The 21046-nt window shown below is 34.8% G+C and overlaps 1 protein-coding gene across 7 annotated transcripts in view; it reads left to right on the forward strand.

The window, feature by feature from the left end:
* The window catches only part of LRCH1 (leucine rich repeats and calponin homology domain containing 1), a 146059-nt gene that overhangs the window by 68733 nt on the left and 56280 nt on the right, over window positions 1–21046 (forward strand). For all 7 annotated transcript variants that reach the window (XR_003254596.1, XR_003254597.1, XR_003254598.1 and 4 more), the window contains exons 2-9: window positions 1180–1324; window positions 6475–6601; window positions 10282–10387; window positions 10958–11094; window positions 12346–12473; window positions 14805–14889; window positions 19304–19409; window positions 20912–21027. Coding sequence is in view for 3 of the 7 variants with exons in the window: in XM_026072199.1 (XP_025927984.1) it covers window positions 1180–1324; window positions 6475–6601; window positions 10282–10387; window positions 10958–11094; window positions 12346–12473; window positions 14805–14889; window positions 19304–19409; window positions 20912–21027 (950 nt within the window). In the remaining 4 variants the exon portion in view is untranslated. The remainder of the gene's footprint in view (window positions 1–1179; window positions 1325–6474; window positions 6602–10281; window positions 10388–10957; window positions 11095–12345; window positions 12474–14804; window positions 14890–19303; window positions 19410–20911; window positions 21028–21046) is intronic.

Below are 21046 nucleotides of genomic sequence, written 5' to 3' on the forward strand. Positions count from 1 at the left end.
TTTCCCTGTTTAATAGATCTTCAGGCTTCTGCCCGTTTGCTTACAAGAGCAAAGTTATTTTATGGCCTTAGAGAGGAGTCAGATCATCAGCGCTCTGGAAATGGTTCTCCTGTCCTTTGGCTGTTTTTCCCTTCTTGTAGTTTAAGAAAGTAAGAAGCTTTGAAGAATCAGGGAGAAAGCTTGAAGTAGCACCAGGGAAGAAGCAAGAAGGCCATCAAGTTCTATTTTCCTTGTTTTCTTCCCATCAGATATTTCTCTTTTTTTGCCCAGGTATATACCTGTTCCTTCCACTTAAAACAGGTGACCATTCTTCAGGTCAGGTTTTCCATCTGATGGTATGGGGAGATTTGTGCTGTTCCTGATAGTTGTTCTGCTACACTATTTAAACATTTCTTTGAACTCAGTTAATTCTGTTACACATCAACATGCATTAGTATTTTACTTGGACTYGTGTCAGAATTGTGATACTTATTTTTTCATATTGTGATATTGTCAAGGAATAAAGCTCAGTCACATTTCTTCATTCTGATTTTCCTTTGTGTCTGTGTGCTTAAAATGAGAAATAAACAGCTGGTTAAAAATCAAAAGCTTTTCTTCTATGTCTACAAGGACTCGGGGGATTTGGAATCCATCACTGTTGTCTTGTGTATATTTATGCTGTATATCAAATACATTCCTGAAAGTCTTCACCATTTTTATAGGTAGAATTCTTTATAATTAACTGAGATACAGGAAATACAGGTTAGTTTGAAAAGTTATCCAGAGGACTCTCTTTGAAAATTTCAAAAAAAAAGTAATCCTTGTCATTTGTTTTCCTCAACTCTATATTTTTTTGAAAATATCTAGCTGTGTATCAGTCTTTGGATATATTACATGAGCTTTGGAAGTTAACTTGCTTCTGTTTGCATGTATTTCCTCAACAATATTGGGTCTTGTGAATAATTACTTTTTATTAGACTGAAAAAAATGTAATTGAATGTTTGTTCTTTTACACACTGTATGTTCCCTTTCAAGGTTCCAAAGGTTAGCGCTAGTTTTCTTTATACAAAAGAAAATATAGGCAGAATTTGCTATCTGACTGTATGATGACATTCATTTTTAATGAAGAAGCATAGCTTTTCAAAGCATATATTTCTAATGGTTCAAAAAAATGTATCTTCTCCTTTTTTCTCTTCTCAGATCTATCCAAGAATAGATTAACTGAGGTTCCTATGGAGCTGTGCCATTTTGTGTCACTGGAAACACTAAATCTATACCACAATTGTATTAAAATTATACCAGATGCAATAGTGAACTTACAAATGCTAACTTACTTAAATTTGAGGTAAGTTTAAGTTTACCTTATTTTCTGTTCATTTGCAAATGTGCAATGTCTGTTCTTCATGTGTTTCTGGAACAATTGATGTTTTTTGCTTTATTCCAAGGAATAAGGCAGAAATTCATTGCCTGTAGGCAGACCATTGTCCAAAGGCATTGTAAAGACCAAAATACAAAACTAATGATTTAAGGAAAGACCAGAAAGCATTAAACCCTTTCTCTCCCCTACTATTATAGCAAATTCTGAATGCTAATTATATCAGTACAGATTCTTTTAATTGCCTTCTAATGACCAATTTTTTTTGAACCTTAACACATGCATTTTTTAGCCAAAAAGATGGAGGGACAGAGGCAGAAGACAGATCTTTTTCTTGGGGAATGGAAAGGAAAAGTGTGCTACTTTATTGCTAGTATCCTGTCATTATGCAAGAAACAGTTACTACTTTTTTTAGGAGGAGGGAGCAAAGAATTAGGCATTTTTGTTTCTTTTCCAGGAAAAGAGAGTGTAGATGCTAATCAATGTAGAGAATTGTTATAAGTTGAAATGCAGGTGAGTGCATGTTTGCATTTGAAAGAAAGAATATCAGCGCTTTTTCAGGTGGGACAAGACAGGTTTGTTTGCAGCTGAGTGTGGGAAAATGCACTACTGAAGATGCAATAATCTGATCTTTGCAAGAATATGAGGCTTGAGGGGGCAAAGTGGTGCTGGTGCTTTTAAACCCAAAATACGAAGTCTTGTAAATACTGAGCATGTTTTTCAAGTTTTCCTTACACTGTTACTGTACTATAGTTTTGGCCACTGTGGAACTCCAATTTTGGCTCTAAAAGTTGGAATAAAGAATTGTGTCTTGAGTATTTTCACACGTTAGGAATAGGACTCTTAATTTATGAAACAGCATCATAATTATATATGCATAAAGAAATTGATATTGGATTAAATATATTGTTTGCATAAAACCTTTTAGTAAATCTAGAAATTAGAATGAAATAACTCACTGTGGTAATGGAATTTGTGTGAGTCACAAGCCCGGAATAGTTACAAAGAGACAGAGTATCACGTATCACAGTAAATTAGACAATCAAAACAAAAGGATATTTTTCAGGCTTTACTAAGTAAGGTCATTTCCCTCAGTTTAAAATCTTCTGAAATAATTTCCTCTTCATGTGGATATGCCCTTCCCCCATATGAGTTGAACAAAGTAAGCAGTCTTTAGAAGAGGGAAAAATATCCTTGGCTTTCTCAGCTTATTGCTTCTTGGCAAGAAAAGCATTATGGATGAGAGCTGCATATTTTTCTCTCTGGTACCAACAGAGCCCGTACGTTAGGTAGAATTAGAAAGTGATGCCAAGAGACAAAGTGTCTGGGCTTTGGCGGACAGTGTTCTTTATTTAAAGAAATTTCCTTTAAACAGACATGACAATTTATTTTTCACTTGCCTTGGGATGTGCTATTCCTTATTGCTTAGTGGATTGTTCCTGAGTTCTGGAGAACTTAAAATTAATGCTTTACTTTGTGATTTTGTGTGTGTGTGTGTCAAATCTGCTGAATAGTTTAACCTTTTCAGATTTTCATCTTCCTCAGTTGGGTGGTAAAATAAGTGTTCATTAATAAAAATGCTTTTTAACTAAGGTATTTGAACTCTCGCAGATAACACAGAATAGGACAATGCACATATTGTTTTCTTGAGTTAATGGTTTCACAGATCTGACGCTACAGTGCTGCTTGTATTTTGTTGACCAGGAGAATAAAAAATTGTAATCAGTTTGGCAGGTCATTGGCTAGGGGAATCTGGGGAACTCTAAACTTCTGGATATAGGAAGCATTTGTTCAGTAAAATGCATAATCTCATTCCTTGTACTGCCTTCTTGGATGAGATGAGACTTTTTGTTAGATCTGTCCGTGAACTTTATCTAACTCCACTTTCATGAAGTAATGATGGTAGTTTATTTTTTTCAATTCATAACTTTAAGAGCAGCTGGAGAATTTGAACTCTGTGGTCTCTTTTGTCCAACTGTCTTGTACATTATACAACAATGTTACTCTTCTCACTTATTATTTATAATTTAAGGATGACAGTTTTATGACAAATTCCCTAAGGCTATTTTGCAGTGATTTAGTATGTAATTTTGGATAAGACTGCACAAGACTGATAACACTTTTCTTTGTAACAAGCACTTTTGGGTTTTGAGGTTTGGGTTTTGGGGTTTTTTTTTGGTCCTTAGATGGCAGTTTTACAGGACCTGAACTGTTAATGTTTCCTTCCCAATACCTTTTTAATTATTACATTTAGGCTGTTGTTGTTAGGAACAAGCTCTAAATCTCCTGCCCTGCTGTGGAGAGGGAATAAGAATATTCTGTGACAAAATTTAGCATAGTTACCTACACAGGAGGAAAACTTTTTCATTACTTTAAAATGATTAAAAAGTGGGGAAAAAGGATTGTTACTTACACTGTTGTTATGATAATGTGGTCTAAACTGATTAGTAAGAGCAGATCTTGATGAAAGTAAATACTTTTGTATATAGACAGATATTGCAAAATATTGCTGTATAAGTTCCTTTCAACTTGCATTAAGTTATGTGGAGATTCGGAACAGGGCTGTGTCTGCCCTTACAGGTTCTGTAGTYTTCTTGCTACTCATGGAGTCCGAGATGGGATGCGAGGCCCATGTAGCATCGAGGTTTGTATGCTAGGTGCAGAAGTTGTGGGGACAAAAGGAGAAATGATGTTATGCAAAAGTTGATTCTTTATTTTCTGTGTGTTTTGGGAATTAAATGTCAAAGTTCTTAGGTTTCATTAAAAAATTGTTACTGGTCGTCTATGTTAGCCTCTGTTGAAATGAGATGGAGATGGATCATCCAGTTAGCCCAGGCTCTTATGAAAAAAGCAGGGGRAGTGGGGGAAAAAGTTTTTGCTTCAGCTGCTGTTTAGGTTTTCAGGGTTATATCAGCAACTGTCAAAGGCTTGTTATGTTTGTTTGGTTTTTTTTTAAACTCATCTTAGATCTTAGAAAAAAGTAAGATGCAGAGATAAAATGGGTCAATATGAGAATATGAGTCCTGTTTAGGGAATGAAACATTGAAGATCCCAGATTTATTTTTTTTTCCTGTGTTTACCTTGGTTAAGAGATCTTATTTTGATTTTTATTTCCAACAAGGCTCTTTTTATTCCCTGCTTAAGAAAAGTCCCATAGAAGCCTTGGAGGAAGGAAAATCCTTGAAAGACCTTGAAATGGATGTTCAAACCTCATTATATTAGAAGTGTTTGTCATGAGAATGAACTAACCCACTGAGAAATTTTTAATAGCTTGAGTGTTCAGGAGACAAAGCAGATTAAGAAATTCTCTGATGTTTCTCTTTGGTCACTTGAAGGATCTGCTAACTTGGAATCTTACCTTGTTTAAATAAATGGTAAAAATATTTTTGAGAGATGTTTAGATGACTGTCTTCAACAAATGCTTCCAACATCCCAGACTAGTCGACCTTTATTTCTGTGTTCCGGCAGCCCTAGCAATTGCTTGCACATTAAGGTGGGACTTTTGAATGAAGATGTTCTCCTTCCCTTCTCCAGTAGTTTCTCCAAATTCTTTTAACACAAATTTATATGTCTGAAAGAAAACAAGATAGGTATGAGCTTGTACTTTTGTACTTAATATTTTTTCCCCTCTTGGAGAAATTTCAAAATCTTTACATAAGCTGACTCTGTGTTTATTTAGGTGATCCTGAAAAAATGACCTCAGAGCTTATATCATGATACATCTGGATTTGTGACCAAAAAAGCATAACAGCAGAAAATAGTTAACGTAGGCCRTTGTTTTTCTTAGAAAAAAGAGAGTCCCCCTAGATGCGCTGGACAGAGCTGTCCCTGGTGTCCAGGCAAGCCCCTGACTGGGCAGGTCTAGAGGTGATCCTTTCTTCTTGGTTCTGTTTGAAGGTTTGAAAGCATAGTTAATACCTTCTTACATAGACTGGGTCCTACTTTCTCCAAGCTGAAGAACACTGTTCCTCAGAAGGCTCTAGTCTGTTCCAGCAATGCTGATGAAAAGTAAAATAAGGGATAAGACTCTATAAAAGGCTTATKTTTGTCTTGTGACATCATTGATGTCTGTGCATAACAATCTGGGACATTGTCCTGTGAGGTTACGAGGAACCGTTTTTTTATTAGAGTAGACTTGGTGCAAGTTACAATTCATTTTTTCCGCACAGAGGAGCAGTGAATGAATAATAAGGAAAATATTTTTCAAAAATGTGAATTATAGGCTGAGTCATAGGACTGGCAAATAGGTGGTTTTGCCTGCATTTTTGACACTTCTGTGAGCTTTCCATGAGATATTGAGGACATGATTTATTTTCCTTGTTCCTTAGTTTTCCCATCTGCAAAAGGAGAAATAAATTTGTCCCTATTAYACTGAAAAGTTTAAGATATGTTAGGTATTCAGAACACAGTGATGTGTAATAGCAGTTTATATAAATAGATTCTAAATTGGGTTGGTTACCTGCCTGCCTTCTGATACTCATGAGACGGATAATGTTATAGCTTATACTCCTTGGCCAACTCACAGGAAACAAAAAGAATACACTTTTTTTTTTCTCCAGACTTTGGTTCTATGGTAAGAAAAATTTTCATTGCTAAGTTTAGGTTGCCTGGAAAAAAAAAAAAAAATAGTGGTGTGTACCAAGTAATCTTCAACTATGACTGTGCTTTAAAGGAATTGTCAAAATAATCACTTTTTCTGTAATCAGTTTATTTACTGTTAAGTTAGAGCAGAAGTGTCATCCTCTCTACTGCAGTAAAACCATAGGAATTTGTAAATACTTGAAAAATACTGTTTTAATTGAATTTCCTGTATTCATTGTGAAGGGAAACAGCTGTTCTAGGTGACAATCAGATTTTTTTTTACAATGTTCTTAAAGTGATATAATTCATTTTTTCTTGAGTGATAATATTCTGTAATACTGTTTTAGTCAGTAATATAGATATTCTGATGTGCAAGTATTTGCTTGATGACTGCATTTTTTTTAATTCCAAAATTTACATTTTAGATATCAAAATGAGATGGATTTTACAAAATATTTTATTCTCAGACTTTAGAGGAACATACAGTAGAATGTCACTTGTATTCTTAATGCTTGCTTTTGTTTTTGTTTTTGTTGCAGTCGAAATCAGCTTTCTTCTTTGCCAGCTTGCCTATGTGGTCTTCCTCTAAAAGTCTTAATTGCAAGTAACAATAAGCTAGGTTCCCTTCCAGAAGAGATAGGTCAGCTGAAACAGTTAATGGAACTGGTAGGTTACCAATTTGCTGTTTTATTTTTGTTTATATTTAACTAGAAACATTATAATTCACTTTGCAACTTTCATTCTTTGAACTAATGCCTAATCCTATAATGCAGATTTAAAAAAAATTAATTTGTGAACTTTATAAGAGTGTCAGATAGTAACACAATAATAGTCTCTTTTATGCTCTCCTGGGCCCTTCTAAACACCACTGCAGCCCTTGGTTCGTTCAAAACATAGCTGCTCATTTCTTCATCTTTAACAGTTGTCCTCACAGCATTTACTGGCTCCCTGTTTTGCTGCCCTCAAGTTCCTAGTTCTGGCATCAGTCTCTTCAAAGCTGCATCCCTCTCTGTAACCTCCTCCCCTTCCACTTTCTTTCTCTTATTTATTGCTGCCTACTTATGACACTGCATTCCACTAATGATACTGGTCCTATCAGTATATTTGCAATTTATTTACCTCTTTTTTCTATTATCTCCTGTATAAATTAGATTCATTTCTTTCTTGTGACATGAACTGCCATAGATATTGTATGCAGTAAATTTTCATGTATTCTGTTAAATTTCAGGGTTAAGTTCTGTGTTATACAGATCTCTTACAACTCTTACAAGCATCAAAATAACATCAATTTCCCTCAGGGTATGTTCAAATTAATTTCAAAATTTGATTGGGAAACTTATTTGCAGCTGCATAACTTGGTCATACCACTGCTGTCAGCCAGGAGAATGAATGCAAAGTAGTGTGAAGCTATATTGAAGCTTGGTTTCTATCAAAGAAAAGTAATTGGGCAGAGATGGCTCATTAACTGCAGCCAAAACTCCCAAATGTACAGTATAATTCTGTTGCCCTTCCTATCAGGCAGTAGTACCCTTCCGCCCTCTCGGGGGAACGGCCTTCTCCAGCTCTGCAGTGTTCCTTTCTCCTGTTGGGTTGGGAACCTTTATCCAGCCAGGATTTAGGTCCTTCACCTCATTCATCTCATCTGGACCAGCAGCTCTGCCAAGGGGGACCTGCTGCTGTCTGTTTTCTAAAAAGATCCACGTGCTCACGCACCATGTAACTTATTTACCCTTCAGTACGGCTTTGCACGTCACAAGCTCTGGAGAATCCATGGGCTTGGTAATGGTTCAGTCAGGAGTCCAAGTCTTGAAATGGATGTAAGGAGGCATTTTACCTTAATTTGGAAGGTTTAGATAAAATCCTCTGTGCCAAATGTGTTAATACGGAGCCAGAGTACTGTATTTGTTTTTGTGTTTATTATGCTGAATTTCATCRTTTTAAGAGCATTTAAGCTTTGCCATAAATAAAAGAAAAATGCTGGTGATTTCAGTTTGTTTGCGCACCGCCAAGTTTCTTGCCATAGTAATTAATGTAAAAAAAATAAGCCTTACATCTCTCTGCTCTTGAGGAGACATGTCTGTGTTGCCAGGGCAGGAAACAAACAGTGAAAACATAATTGAATTAATACAATAAGTCTGGGCTTCAGCAAATGCTAGCCCCTAGAAGTCGAATAGGTATTTAGGCTTCATTTTGACTGTCTGCAGATGTCCTTGGTGTGAAGTTCCCAGCTGCTAGTTGTCTTACTCCTTCAACAAAATTAATAGTTTGAAAACCATAAGCATTTGATTTTGACAGTATTGCTTTCAGTATTGCTGAAATAGTTGGAAAGTTTAAGCTAAACACCATCTCTGTCACATATGCACTCATGAAATCTAATGATAATAAAGAGCAAAAAATATAACTAGACATAAGCTTATAGCACTGTTTTTCACATTCAATCAAAGCAATAAAAAATGAAAAAAAAATATTGGATTGCAGTGTTTAGTAGGATAAAGGATACTGTGGTCTTGAGAGATCTGGTGAGCACTGACGTGCTGTCATAATAGATCAGTCTGGTTATGGATGTTTTGAAAGGTCATAAGTGGATTTTGTTTTTGAGGCTATACATGACCATAGATTACTTTTCATACTTTTTTTCAAATTCTCCATCTCTTTCCCTGACTTATTCTGATATATGTGCATAAGTACACTTGATCTACAGTTTCTTTGCCACAAGGTGACTTTGAATTTATATCTGTACTCCAAAAAGTGAGTGCTTAATTATGAGCTTGCTTCAAGTCTGTAGATTAAAAATAGGACAGTAAAGTTCTTAAAATAGATGATCTGGGAACAATGCAATTAACCAGACTTTGTGGTAACTTGGGCAAAAGATGCACTTGTTAACTAGGATTTTTAATTTCTTTGTCTAAAAGCTAAAATAATTTCCTGACTCTGTTTTGACAAGAGAAGGAAGTTTTGGCAGCAGGGAGATTCTATTACAAGAAGAAACTTGTCTCCGATGTAGAGAGCAGCGTTGTCAAATCAAGTTGTGTTTTTACTGTTGTTAAATATTGTTAACTAGTTTTTAGGCTGGAAGGCAAGGAGTTAATGTAACACTGTTGATTAGTATTAAAGCAACTGTCTTCAAAGAGATGACTTTGAAATCTGACTTACTTTTAGAAATTCTGCAGTGTAGGAGCTCTTAGATACTGTGCAAATTCATAATTTGAAACGAGTAGGAGTGAACATCCTAAAAGTTTCCTTTGACTATTCAGGAAAATCTGGCATTACCACTTAACTCTCACGCTATGAAACACTGTTTCCTTTTGTTAAGCAGTGATAGAAGCATGGTTGGGGCACTACTCAAATTTACAGGTTACTTTGGTAGTAAGCAGAGGTTTCAAGATCCTTTTGATTTCACATTGGCTATATATATATATCAGTTTGCCAGTAAAAATGATTGCTAGTTTGTGAAAATTATCTTGTTTTAGATTGTCTTAATGCAAGAGGTTGATCTTTAGTTGCATTCTTAGCATTTTAGGATTTTGTTTAATTTATCAATTGTTTAAATATTTATACAGTAGTATTAGTGTATGTATATTTGTTGCTTGAAATTATATGCTCTGTTGCTTAACCCTACCTACTGGCTTCATCTCAACAGCAGATACTCCTTTAGATATTGAGATAAGCATAGGCTCCAACTTTATCCAGATTGTTAAACCAGTTGAATTTAGCCATCAAAATCAGACCTGCTTAGAACCTGTCTAGGCTGTTAAGGAATACCTTTTACAACAGTATGTTGAACTTCCATAAGTTATTAAGTGAGCCCTGTCCTATTTAATTTTAGCCTGCTACTTGATGTGATTATCAGATGTATGCCTTCCTTGAGCATCACTGCAGAAAGCTCTTGCTGTTTTCTTTTGTTTTGAAGTTTGCTCAAATATTCTCTCTAGAAGCACAAGAATTTTTAAAAATTAATTACTTGGAAACCTCAAATCCATAAAGAAGCACTTCTACATTTTGTCCAAATTCATTTGGTTGTATAGTCATGCTACTGAGTTCTTCATAGTTAAAAACAACGAATGACAAAAAAGAAAATTTTAAGCAAATGGTTCTGAATGTTGCTACAGAAATTAAATTCACTTCTAACATTAGCTTTTTCCCTAAACAAATATTCATTCTGGGTTTTAATAATGTGCAAACATTTTCACATGAGTCTAATTTTGCCCTGTAAAGAGAGAACATAGATGGTTGTTTTCAGGTAATAAAATGTTACCGTAGTAACAGCAAATTATCCAGAGTTTCACATGTTTATTATTTAACGTTTAGGAGCCAAAAGTTCACTGTTTCTGTTACTTTTGCTGTAGGATGTCAGCTGTAATGAAATCACAGCTTTGCCACAGCAGATAGGCCAACTGAAATCTTTGAAAGAACTGAATATCAGAAGAAATTACCTCAAAGTTTTACCCCAAGGTAAAAACAAAACAAATCCTAATACCTTTACAATAGCTTTTTAAGTTAGTATTTTGAAAGTGTTTTTAATTGTGTAAGTAAACATGATTAAAAAAATAATAATTTCCTTGTGCTTGAATTTATTCTATTTGAGATCACTATGTCATTCTGTAGTACTTATTACTAAACAAAAGTTTCTTTTAATGAGTTGTCTTTATGATTAAAAGATAGGTATCTTTAACTTACAGAAATGCTTAACTGTGAGTATTGAGTAAAAAAAAAAGTCAGATTTCAAAGTATTTATTTTAAAAATTATTGTCCCTTGTATAACAGTAACAACCTTTTCATTTCCCATCCTAGAATGGAGTTAGATGTTGATCATATTCCTGACTTAATTCGTGGGTTTTATTTTGTGTGTTTGTTTGAAGTATGGTATATGCTTGTTCTCTCTCTGTGACTTTCTTTGCCTGTGCAATATTCCTTTTTTCCTTATTGCAGAAAAGTTTGATTCAGAAATATTTTATTCATCTTATGGCAAAAATAAATATGTATACAGCACTTTCTCTTGTATTTTGTTTTGTTTTATTTTAGAACTAGTACAGCTTCCCTTGGTGAAGTTCGACTTTTCCTGCAATAAAGTGCTTGTGATTCCAATTTGCTTTAGAAAGATGGTGCAATTACAAGTATTATTGCTTGAGAACAATCCTTTGCAGTCTCCACCAGCACAAGTAAGTAATATCTACCATTTAAATTATGTTTTAGTATGGGGTGGATGATAACAAATACTAGCCTATAAAGTGTCATTTTCTCATAGTTTTCTGCAATTGCAGGCTTCTGAATTTTAATTACCACAGACATTAGTTGTGGAATGGTGGTTCATGGTATCTGCAGAAGACACAGAAACTATCCTGTATTTTGTGTATGAGTCTGCACACCACTTGAAACAGCATCATTCTAGAAGATTTCCATTCTATTAACTGCCTTTAATATGGCTTTTCTTTCATTCCTATCTGCATGTGAAGCTTAATGTTAAAATGTGTGTATAACTGTGAAAAAGAGAAACTTCCTGGATATTTTCTATTAATAACAAAAAGGCCAGTTCTGGAAAGTTGTGTGATTTACCATTAGTTCAAAAATGTTCAGGCAGACTAAAACTTTTTCTGTGTGAAATTTATTTTACATTATAATGTAAATGTATAGACTGTGATACACAAAAATATCAAAGTCCTTTTCTGAACGTAGGTCATGCTGAGAAATGATAATATATGAATGTAACCCATGCTTGCTGCTTTAAGAGATTTTTTTTGGTTTTGACTTACTGGACAGTTGGGTGTTCAAACTACATCTCTGAAAGCTAAAATGGTTCTACATCGACCGGCATGCCATTCATGTGCAGTCAGAACTGGCAAAATGTTCAGCATTTTTTATTATGTAGGATAAATGTTTTCCATTTACTACTAATGGTGATGCTGATACTATGCTCGAAGTACATAAAGCAAGTTCCAGCAAGCATTTGAGCTAAAGGGTACAATTAAAGAAAAAAATTCTAAAAGGCAAATGAAATGTATCATAAAAATGCTTGAACACTTGTAAAAACAGTGTGACTAAGTATATAAAGGATATGCTGTTTAATGAAATGTCATTACTGACTAATTTTAGAAAATAACTATTCATTTTAAAATTAAAAATAGACTAAAATATATTTTATTAATCTTTATCCTTTTTGAGTGAAAAACTGATTTGAATTTGTTAAGTAGAATACATTGTTGTTTCCTGTCTTATTCTCTGAAAGTATTTATACTAGTACACACAAATATATGGCTAATTTTTTTTTTTTTAAGATAACATTTTTTTTCCATTAGATGATATCTATGCAATGATAATAGATGGTTTGCAGGGAGTTTTACGCTGAGTGAAATTCTGAATAAATTATTTCTTTCATTCTAGTTATAAACCTAACTTTTTTCCTTGTCTAACAGATTTGTACAAAGGGTAAGGTGCATATATTCAAATATCTGAGTGTACAGGCCTGTCAGATTAAATCAGCAGACTCACTGTATCTTAATGCCATAGAACAACCACATTTGCCACAACCTGTGGGAGAGAGGTATGTATAAAATTCTTGCTTAGTATGTAATGTAATACTTATGGTCTTGGAGCTAAGTGAAATACACTTTTTATCTTTAGCTTCCAGAGTTTCTGTTGTCGAGGTGCTTTATAGACTGTTCTGAACAGAGCTTTGATTTGCCTTACCCTGTTTTATGCTGGTGGAATCCATATAAGAATTTAGAATAAAAATATTTTTAAAAATCAGTTCTGATTAAAGTTAGCAGCACATTAGGAAAGAGGTAGCCTTGTTTCAAGTTTAACCTCTTACCAGTAGACTGCTGGGATATATTCAAATTAATTGAGATGCTATATCATTAGGTATTAAAACTTTATTGTAAATACATGAACACATTAAGTTTTAATTTATTTGTTTTATGTGATTTATATATTGTTATACATTGCAGTTACATAGCTCTTATAAGATTCTTTATTCATGCAGAGGCTTTTCCATCCAGCAGAGAGAATTGTGTGAACAATGAAACTCTTTTAAAGTGTGCTAATTTGTTAGCAAAATGAAAGACAAAATCTTTAACATCTTATGTCAGCCATCTAGGAAATGCCATCTTATGTGTTTTTTTAAGGACAAGAACTGGATAGGAGGGAGAGCCTTTTTATAAGGATCTCCGTAGCTAAATGGAAAGTAGTTCTTAACAAGCTCTTTCTTTGCTAACATGAGAAATTTAATATAACTGATTGGAGAAAGCATGGTAATAATGCCTGAATTTTGAAGAGAAGTTTTCAGTAGAAAGAAAGGATTGATGGAAATAAAAATAGAGATGTTACTGCTAACACCCTGGAAAAAAAAATCTGAAAAGAACTGTCAGAGAAGCTCTCTGTCAGTCATCTATATAATGTTACAAGCAGACCGTTTACCTCCATTTGTATTTGAAGACAGCTTTGTGCATTTCTACCAGATGCCAAAGTTAGGTGGGAAGAATCCAGGATAAAGAACAAGTTTTCCATTTGGGAAACACCTAATGGTATTTTTTTCTTTCTTTTTCTTTTTTTTTYTTTTTTTTTTTTTTCCTTTTTATCTTTTTAGTATCAAATAAGATTGAATTTCTGATCATGGAGAAAAATGAAATTAAGCCTTAGCTGTAGGATTTTGGCCATTGTGTCTGTTAGGTTAATGGTGTACATATTGTTTATTGTGCATCCCACTGTCAAACTTGGAAACTTTATTTTTCTTACTAATGCTTTTTCATGAGACATACAGGAGCATCTCTTCTGTACCCTGATTGTAAGGGGCTAGTACAGAGTCAGTACCAGTTGGTGACTGACAGCCCAATGTAATATCACATAACAGTTAACAAAACTAAAATAGATGCTTGAGGATGTATTGGTAACTATTTCAACCCTTTCTACATCTGTTTCATAATTTAGTTTACTCATTTAATGCACATATTTGAATAAGTATGTTTTTTTTTTGTGTATTTCCAATCGCAAGAATGTGGAAAATATCATAATTTATTTTTGAGATTAATTTCTTATTTCTAAAGAAAAAATATAGTCTGTTTAGAATTTCCACAGGTAGTTTCTGACAAAATCCTTAGTGTTTACTGATAACAGGCAATATACGATTAGACTTAATCAGATACCCGTTTCATACAAAGACTGTTAGAATAAAGTTCTTTTTTAAATTTCTGCCTCAATCTAAATTCAGAATTAMAGCTTTCAGGATTCCAAATGGGAGAAAAATAAGCATATATAAAAAAAAGAAATAAGATAGATGGTGTACTGCATCTAATAGTGTACTTTAAAATGAGTAGAGGTCATACTAGGTAATGAAATCAGGAGAGAAGGCAGTTGCCATTGCTATAGTGATTTTCTTAAAATATTAAATTTCAAAGTCTATTTTAAATCACCTAAAGGAGGTTTCTGTGTTAATAATTACTTCAAACCCTAGGGAGAAATTGGTTCATTTTTAATGCATCAATGGTTACATTTAAATCAGCTGAACTCACACTGGAGTCAACTAGTTTAGTTGCATATCACATGGCTAAATGTCTTCAGTCAGACTCCTGTACTGCTTGGCTAATAACAAAGCCTTTCTACCTAGTGTGTGGACAGCAAAAAGCTTTCTGGCAGATTATTTCTGTATTTTCTTTAAGCCTTAGGCTAGCCAGCTGTTTAGAACGCCATTGTCATTCTAGCTGCTCTGTTTTACTACCACCAGACTCCAGATGTGTAGTTGTAACCCCACCAAAGCTATTGAACCTTTACCACTGAGACTGGTTGGAATTGTGCATTGATTCAAATGAAAGGAGGAAAGAAGTCGAAGTGTGCATACCATGATAGCATTCTGTTGATCTTTTTTGTTCCCATCTAGCATTGATGACATCTACCCAAGTAAGAAGGACTCTGATTCAGGGGTTGGTAGTGATAATGGCGATAAACGTTTGTCAGCAACAGAGGTAAGTTACCTCAATTTTGCGTCTGCCTCCCCTCCCTCCACGCCCATATTTTGATTATATTTTCAGTTGGGTAGCCATGAGAATAATTATGCAACCCCATCCTTGGCATTAATTTCTCTCTAAGTAATGACTGAAGCAAAGGTTAAAGGAGGCTGGGATTTTTTTTTAATCTAGTCTTTGTGCTTTCTCGAGAGTCCCTGAAGTTGACTGCAAATGGTCAACACCCTTCCAATAGTGAAAACTCACTACAGTTTTCAGGCATTGTATGTAACAATCTAGAGAGCAAGGACCAAAGCAGAATCCAGATCTGCTCTTTTCTGTCCTGACAAGTTACATGGCTGGCTCCTGCTCTCTTGCTCTTGCTCTGACTGATGGCTCTTTCCTGGTGGGAATTAACAGGAGGGGCTCAGTGTGCCCAATCGCAGCATGGTCTGTGGTGTCGTGGACAGGGCAGTTTGCTGGAGAGTAGGAACTTCAGGAGCTTTGCAGGTCTTTGTGTGGTTACATGCTCTGACAATTAGGCAGTGCTGGAAATGAGCCTTCAAAATTTCTCCTGAACGATGTTGTATGTCTGAGCAAAGGGAAAGGACAGCTTTCTGAGGGTAGTGCTGTCCCAAGCAGTTACGGCTGAGTTTCCCAGCCTACTTTTCTGAGGCACTGCTCAGCAGAACAGGGCACTAAATCCTAGAAAAGTTTTTTCTTAGGTATCCAAATGAGCAGTTGAACCTGAACTGAATAAATAATCATAAAAAAGCAAATAATCTTCAAGATAATTTGATGGTGATCTTTCTGAAACCTACAAACAATAACAGGATTTCTAGTCTGACTTAATGGGAAATATTCAAGTCACAATAAAGGAATGTACTTTCTGCTACTTAAAATGATTTTGCACTGATTCTTCAGTGTTTCTCTCCTCCTTTGGGGAAAAGTGATTCAGTTGCTTTTGAAACAAATGTAAAAAGAATCAAGTTTAGATACTGAATTTGTAGTTCCTAGAAAAGGAGATTGAAAATGAATCCACTCTAAAGAGTATACACTGATTGGTCTTTTAAATGCAAAAGCACTTTAAAAGAAAACAAAATGCAACAATAGCCACCTATATTGGCAAGTTTCCTGCTAGATAGAAATGAAGCAAAATGATTGTGATTTCAAACCAGATTTCTAGTAGTTCTCCTCTAGTTTTAAGACCGTGTATTCCATTCAAAGAGGTTTGCAAACTGTTTTGCCTTTCTTACATTTCTCTGAGTTGAGTAAGCTTGTTAATGAAACAGTGTTATTCCAGAGTTTCCTCTTTAGCTATAAATAACAGCTTTAGAAAATAGATCATCATTCCTGTCATCAAAATGTAGCAATCTGTATGCTGCAGAAAATAGTTGTAAAGACAACTGGAGTGAACCAGTCCCTTTTATAGCATAAAGACTTTTAATATGAGAGCTCCATCCTGCCTGCTACATCTCTACTATTAGTGGAAAAATGGATGGTGAGATTGGTAATCCCAAATGTTTGGTGAATGGCATCACTTTTCCATGTGCACAACCTTTAATACCTCTATTACACATGAAAATTGAGCAAGAAATAATTAGCATATTGTAAAAACAAATTCACATTATTAATTACAGTCAAAACTTTACATACCGAATGTTAGATAAACACTGAACGATTGCTTATTTCTTCTATGCTTATGTGTTGTTAAAAAATCTTTTTAGAAGGTTCTGTAAATACATCAGACTTATCAAAACAAAATACAGCTTAGTCTGAAGACTAATTGTTGCTGATTTTTTTCAGCTCTTATACAGAATGCTACAAGGAAGTCATTTTGCATTTGTATAACCTAAAGGGGAAACTTTTAAGTGAAGCTTTTGTTTAATTAAATACCAATGTATTTTTTAGGAAGCTTGCTAGTTAGCTTTGGGTGCATTCAGATTGGAGGAAAAAGTTGATGAAATGAACAATTTACATGGTATCTCTGTCTAGCTTGTTGATAGCTTTACAGGGTCAATTCTTTAGAGCTATAGTAGTCTTGGGCATTTCAAGTGTAAGACATACCTTGTATTGTTGCTATAAAATTGTTTGTAGCAACTCCAAGACAAATTCTCCTTTAAGATAGTGTGCTCTCATATTCCTTATTCTTTAGGAATGGAGAATAGCACTTAGATTTACTTTCCACCTCTCTTTGGTCTTTTTTTTCCTAAATTGAGATTGATTAGAACAACAGGATATTTGTTAAGATATAGCTGGTGTCCCTGCTGCTTTACCCAGAAAGGTGATGCTTTAGTACAAGCAAGACTGTATACAAGGAATCTTTCAAAATGTATCCATCTGAATGGAGTGCTGGAATAATGTTAGGTATTTAAATTGAAAATTGAGCTCTTAATCTTCTGTGTTTTTGAGACTTGTTAGGCTGTTGTCATCTGTTGATAGCTGAATAAAAATCAAACTGTGAATGAAGGAAGTGAGATACAATATTTCACCTATAAAGGAGCAATGAGTACTTTTGTATAATTGCAGGTTGCTTTGGATAGTTTCTGTTTGGTAGTATATTGGCAGGAAACACTTGGAAAAACCAGTTGCAGCCTGCTGTGGGCTACAGACCCTAAAAGCCAGACAGAAAAAGCCTGTTTGCAAATGGGCTGGACTATGGCTTTTTTACACCAACACTCCAAAATCTTTTCCTTAAAAACTTCATGTATTATTCTGCTGAGCAAAAAATCTTGCCTAAATCATTTAGTATTCAGAATGTGTAATAATGTATATGAAAACATTTTACTATAATATTTTCAAATAATAATTGCTAAATTAACAAAACATGGCCCTTTGATCCAGAATAACTGCATTTAGTACCTAACATCAAATGAGATATATCCTAAAAGATTGAGAAGGGACTTCACTGTAACTTTGATATAATGGTCTGAATTTATTTATTTTGTGAATGTCTTTTCTTAAGTGTTAGATTGTCAGTGTTTTATGACTGAAAGTACTAATGAATTACTGTGCTTAGAATACTTGGAATAGGGTTTGCTTAATGTCTGTTTGAAATACCAATATAGTCTCATTACGGATTTATTTTAAAAATGGGCAAATCGAAACAGTATGTCAGTATTAGGTCACTTCATTGTAAAGCTTCATCACTTTGGCAAAGCTTTATCAAGTCCCTGAATATCCTTCAAAATTATTTTTCTTTTTCAGCAGAGCAATACTGTCAGTGAATTAAAATTTTTCCAAATTTCTTCTTATTACAGAGTTGTTAACACATTGTTTCTTCATAAAGAAAATCATTTATAGTGGTCCACACTTACAGAATATTTTAAGTCTGAAGGCAAACTATCCTTGGCAAATAAGAATAAGCATATATCTTCTCAGGGTTTTTAAAAGCAAAGCAGATTTGTTCCATTTTCTCTATAGAATATGAACATATAAAAATAATGAGAATGACATAATTCTATTAAAAACTAATGACTGTGGAACTGAATAATGGGTTGCATATAACACAGTCTCCCATTCTATTGCAAATTTTTGTTACAGTGGTCTGAACTGATGAGCAGGACCTAATTGGGAAAATACCATTTCTTTAAAAATTATATTCTTAAAGGATACGGAACAAACTATCTTGATTATAGCAATTATAATTACAGAAACATCTGAACAGAATACATGTATGGAATATGTGTGCGCAGAGCAGTGGGTTGCAGAAACACAAAGTATCTAAATAAGCAGTGGCAGTGGGTTTGTTGGGCAGTAGATTTGCAAAGCTCTGAGGGACTGTTGCAGTGTGAAGTTCTCTGTCGCAGGAGAGTAAGAATAAAAACTTGGCCCCTTCTGCAAACTGTGCTTTTGCTGTAGCTCACCTCAGAGGAGAATGAATAGTTCCCACGTGAGCAGGTCCCTGCTGGGCCTGCAGAACAGCAGAGCCCCAGTGGCACGGGACAGAAGTGAAGGCGTCAGTGCTGTTTTGCTGTAGCTGGCGTGGCAGAAAGTCATAGGCAGGATAAGCTTGTAGGCAGAGGAAACGTGTTTTAGTGTACCAACTAATAAAAGCTGGTCCAATTTTTTCATCTATAAGTCAAGCTAGCATACCTGAGAATTTGTACAATTTTTGCAAGAGGACAGTGATTTTCAGCAGTCCCACAAAGGCATATGCAGAGCAGCATAGCGCAACAGTGTTGCTGCGAGGGGAGGACTCCTGCAGTGAGGAGGGCAGGGAAAAGACAGGTGAGTTGCGCTGCTTGGGAAGCCTGTTATGAGGATGTATTCAGCATGACTGCAGCCTCTTAGAGCAGGATTTGGTCACGTTAGACTCTCTACCCTCTCCCATATTGCTCTTCTACTCCATACCTGAGTGAACGGTCTTAATGTATACATTTTTTTATCAGTCTTGGTTTGAGCTGAAACCAATGTTTCTCTTGTTTCTCCTTAGCCATCTGATGAAGATACTATTAGCTTTAATGTACCGATGTCGGACATTGTGGAAGAAGATCAGTTTGTGAAAGAAGATTCAGGTCACCATGTTAACTCAAGAAAAGGTTGGAATGTAAAAGAAGAGGAAGTTAAAAGCAAAGAAATTCTGTTGATAATTTTATATGTAACGTTGTAAATTCAGTTTCCAAAAACCACAGCCTAACAAGCATCAGTCTTCCAGGAGTCTACAGACATCACCATTAAATAAGATTCTTTGTGTTTACTGCTATTTTTCTTGGAATTTTCAGTATTTAATTTTGCACCGGATAAATGTCTTACTAAATCTGTATTTTTATTTGCTGATATTCTAGTCAGCGAACAGTTATTTTCACAACCCTAATCATTTTAATTTTTTAATTTTAATAATTTCATTTTTTTATCCAACAGGCTTCAAGCATGCATATGCAATCTTTTAAAAGAGAGGGGAAAAAACTGTACTACTTAGAGCAGATGTAACTCTCTATTGAGTTGAGGTCCCTGTGGTCCTTTTCACGACAGTTCCAAACAATTTTTTATACTTTGTCTCAAGAGTTGATAAGTTTTGGTTCTGACTGGGGAGAGTCAGTCAGAAAATTGAGAGTCAGTTTAAACCATGCTTCCCAGTCAGTAATATCAATGTCTACTGACTTTTACCAAATGCACCAGATTCTGAGTTAGTAATGTATAAAAGCAGAGACTTAATGCATATATAAAGCTTTATAAATGAAAGTAAGCATTACTTCTGGAAAGAAATGAACCTTTTCAGATTTTGAGAAGAGGTGTAATTTTATCTAAATTTATTAAAGTTATATTTTCTGAATGATATCTACATACTGTTAAAAGTTTTATCCAAGGTCCACGCATACTGATGGTAAATTACAGGATGAACTCAGTGAGTTACATATGGAAACCACATAAATATGAGAAGATAAGCCTTTCATCAGTGTTATGAACTAGATTAAATGAACTTTTGATGAGATGCTTGTCAGAATTTAGTAGAACACTCAGCAAGAGAATATTACATCCTACGGTGTTTATCAATACAGTGAGTAGGATACTCCAAGTGATGAGATCAGTCCACTTCAGACAGAGGAGGAAATTGTTACTCTCTGTCATACTCCTGGAACTGGTGTGTGTAAGGAAGAGATTGGCATACTAATCCTTTTGTTTGAGTTCTACTGGGAGAGTTTGAGTGTTTAAAAACGAATATCGTAACTCTGAAGTTAGATTAAATTGCAAGTCTCGCTGTCTGTGACATCCAACTGTTCTAAAATATTCTGTAGCTGTCCAGCTGTGTTTTTGTATCGGTACTAGCAAGACATTAGTTTAGTTCAAAAATTGACTCCATCAGTGCCTGTTGTGGTGCTTCTGATTCACAACTGTACGAGCTCAGAATCTGATCATTTATTGCAGCTTTGAAATGAATTGATATCACTCCTTAGAATCCAAAAATCTTAACTTCTTTGAGGGTTTTATATGCTTTGAATTTAAGCTTCGCTTGTATTTGAGTCCTATGATTTAAGTGTTCTCCAGAGTAACAAATGTTAAGTTGAACCAGAAATCATTCCTCTGTCTTTTTTATTGCTAGTGGATTTCCATCAGGGATCTTCTCACTTGATTGTCAATGATAAGTCAAGAGAAACAGGAAACCAGTTTGCTGATGAATCGGATACTCTTACTACTGAATTTATGAGTTACATTAAGGCAAGTTTGTGATTTTTAA

This window comes from Apteryx rowi, unplaced genomic scaffold, assembly GCF_003343035.1.
Source record: "Apteryx rowi isolate R43461 unplaced genomic scaffold, aptRow1 scaffold_339, whole genome shotgun sequence".
Taxonomy (NCBI): Eukaryota; Metazoa; Chordata; class Aves; order Apterygiformes; family Apterygidae; genus Apteryx; species Apteryx rowi.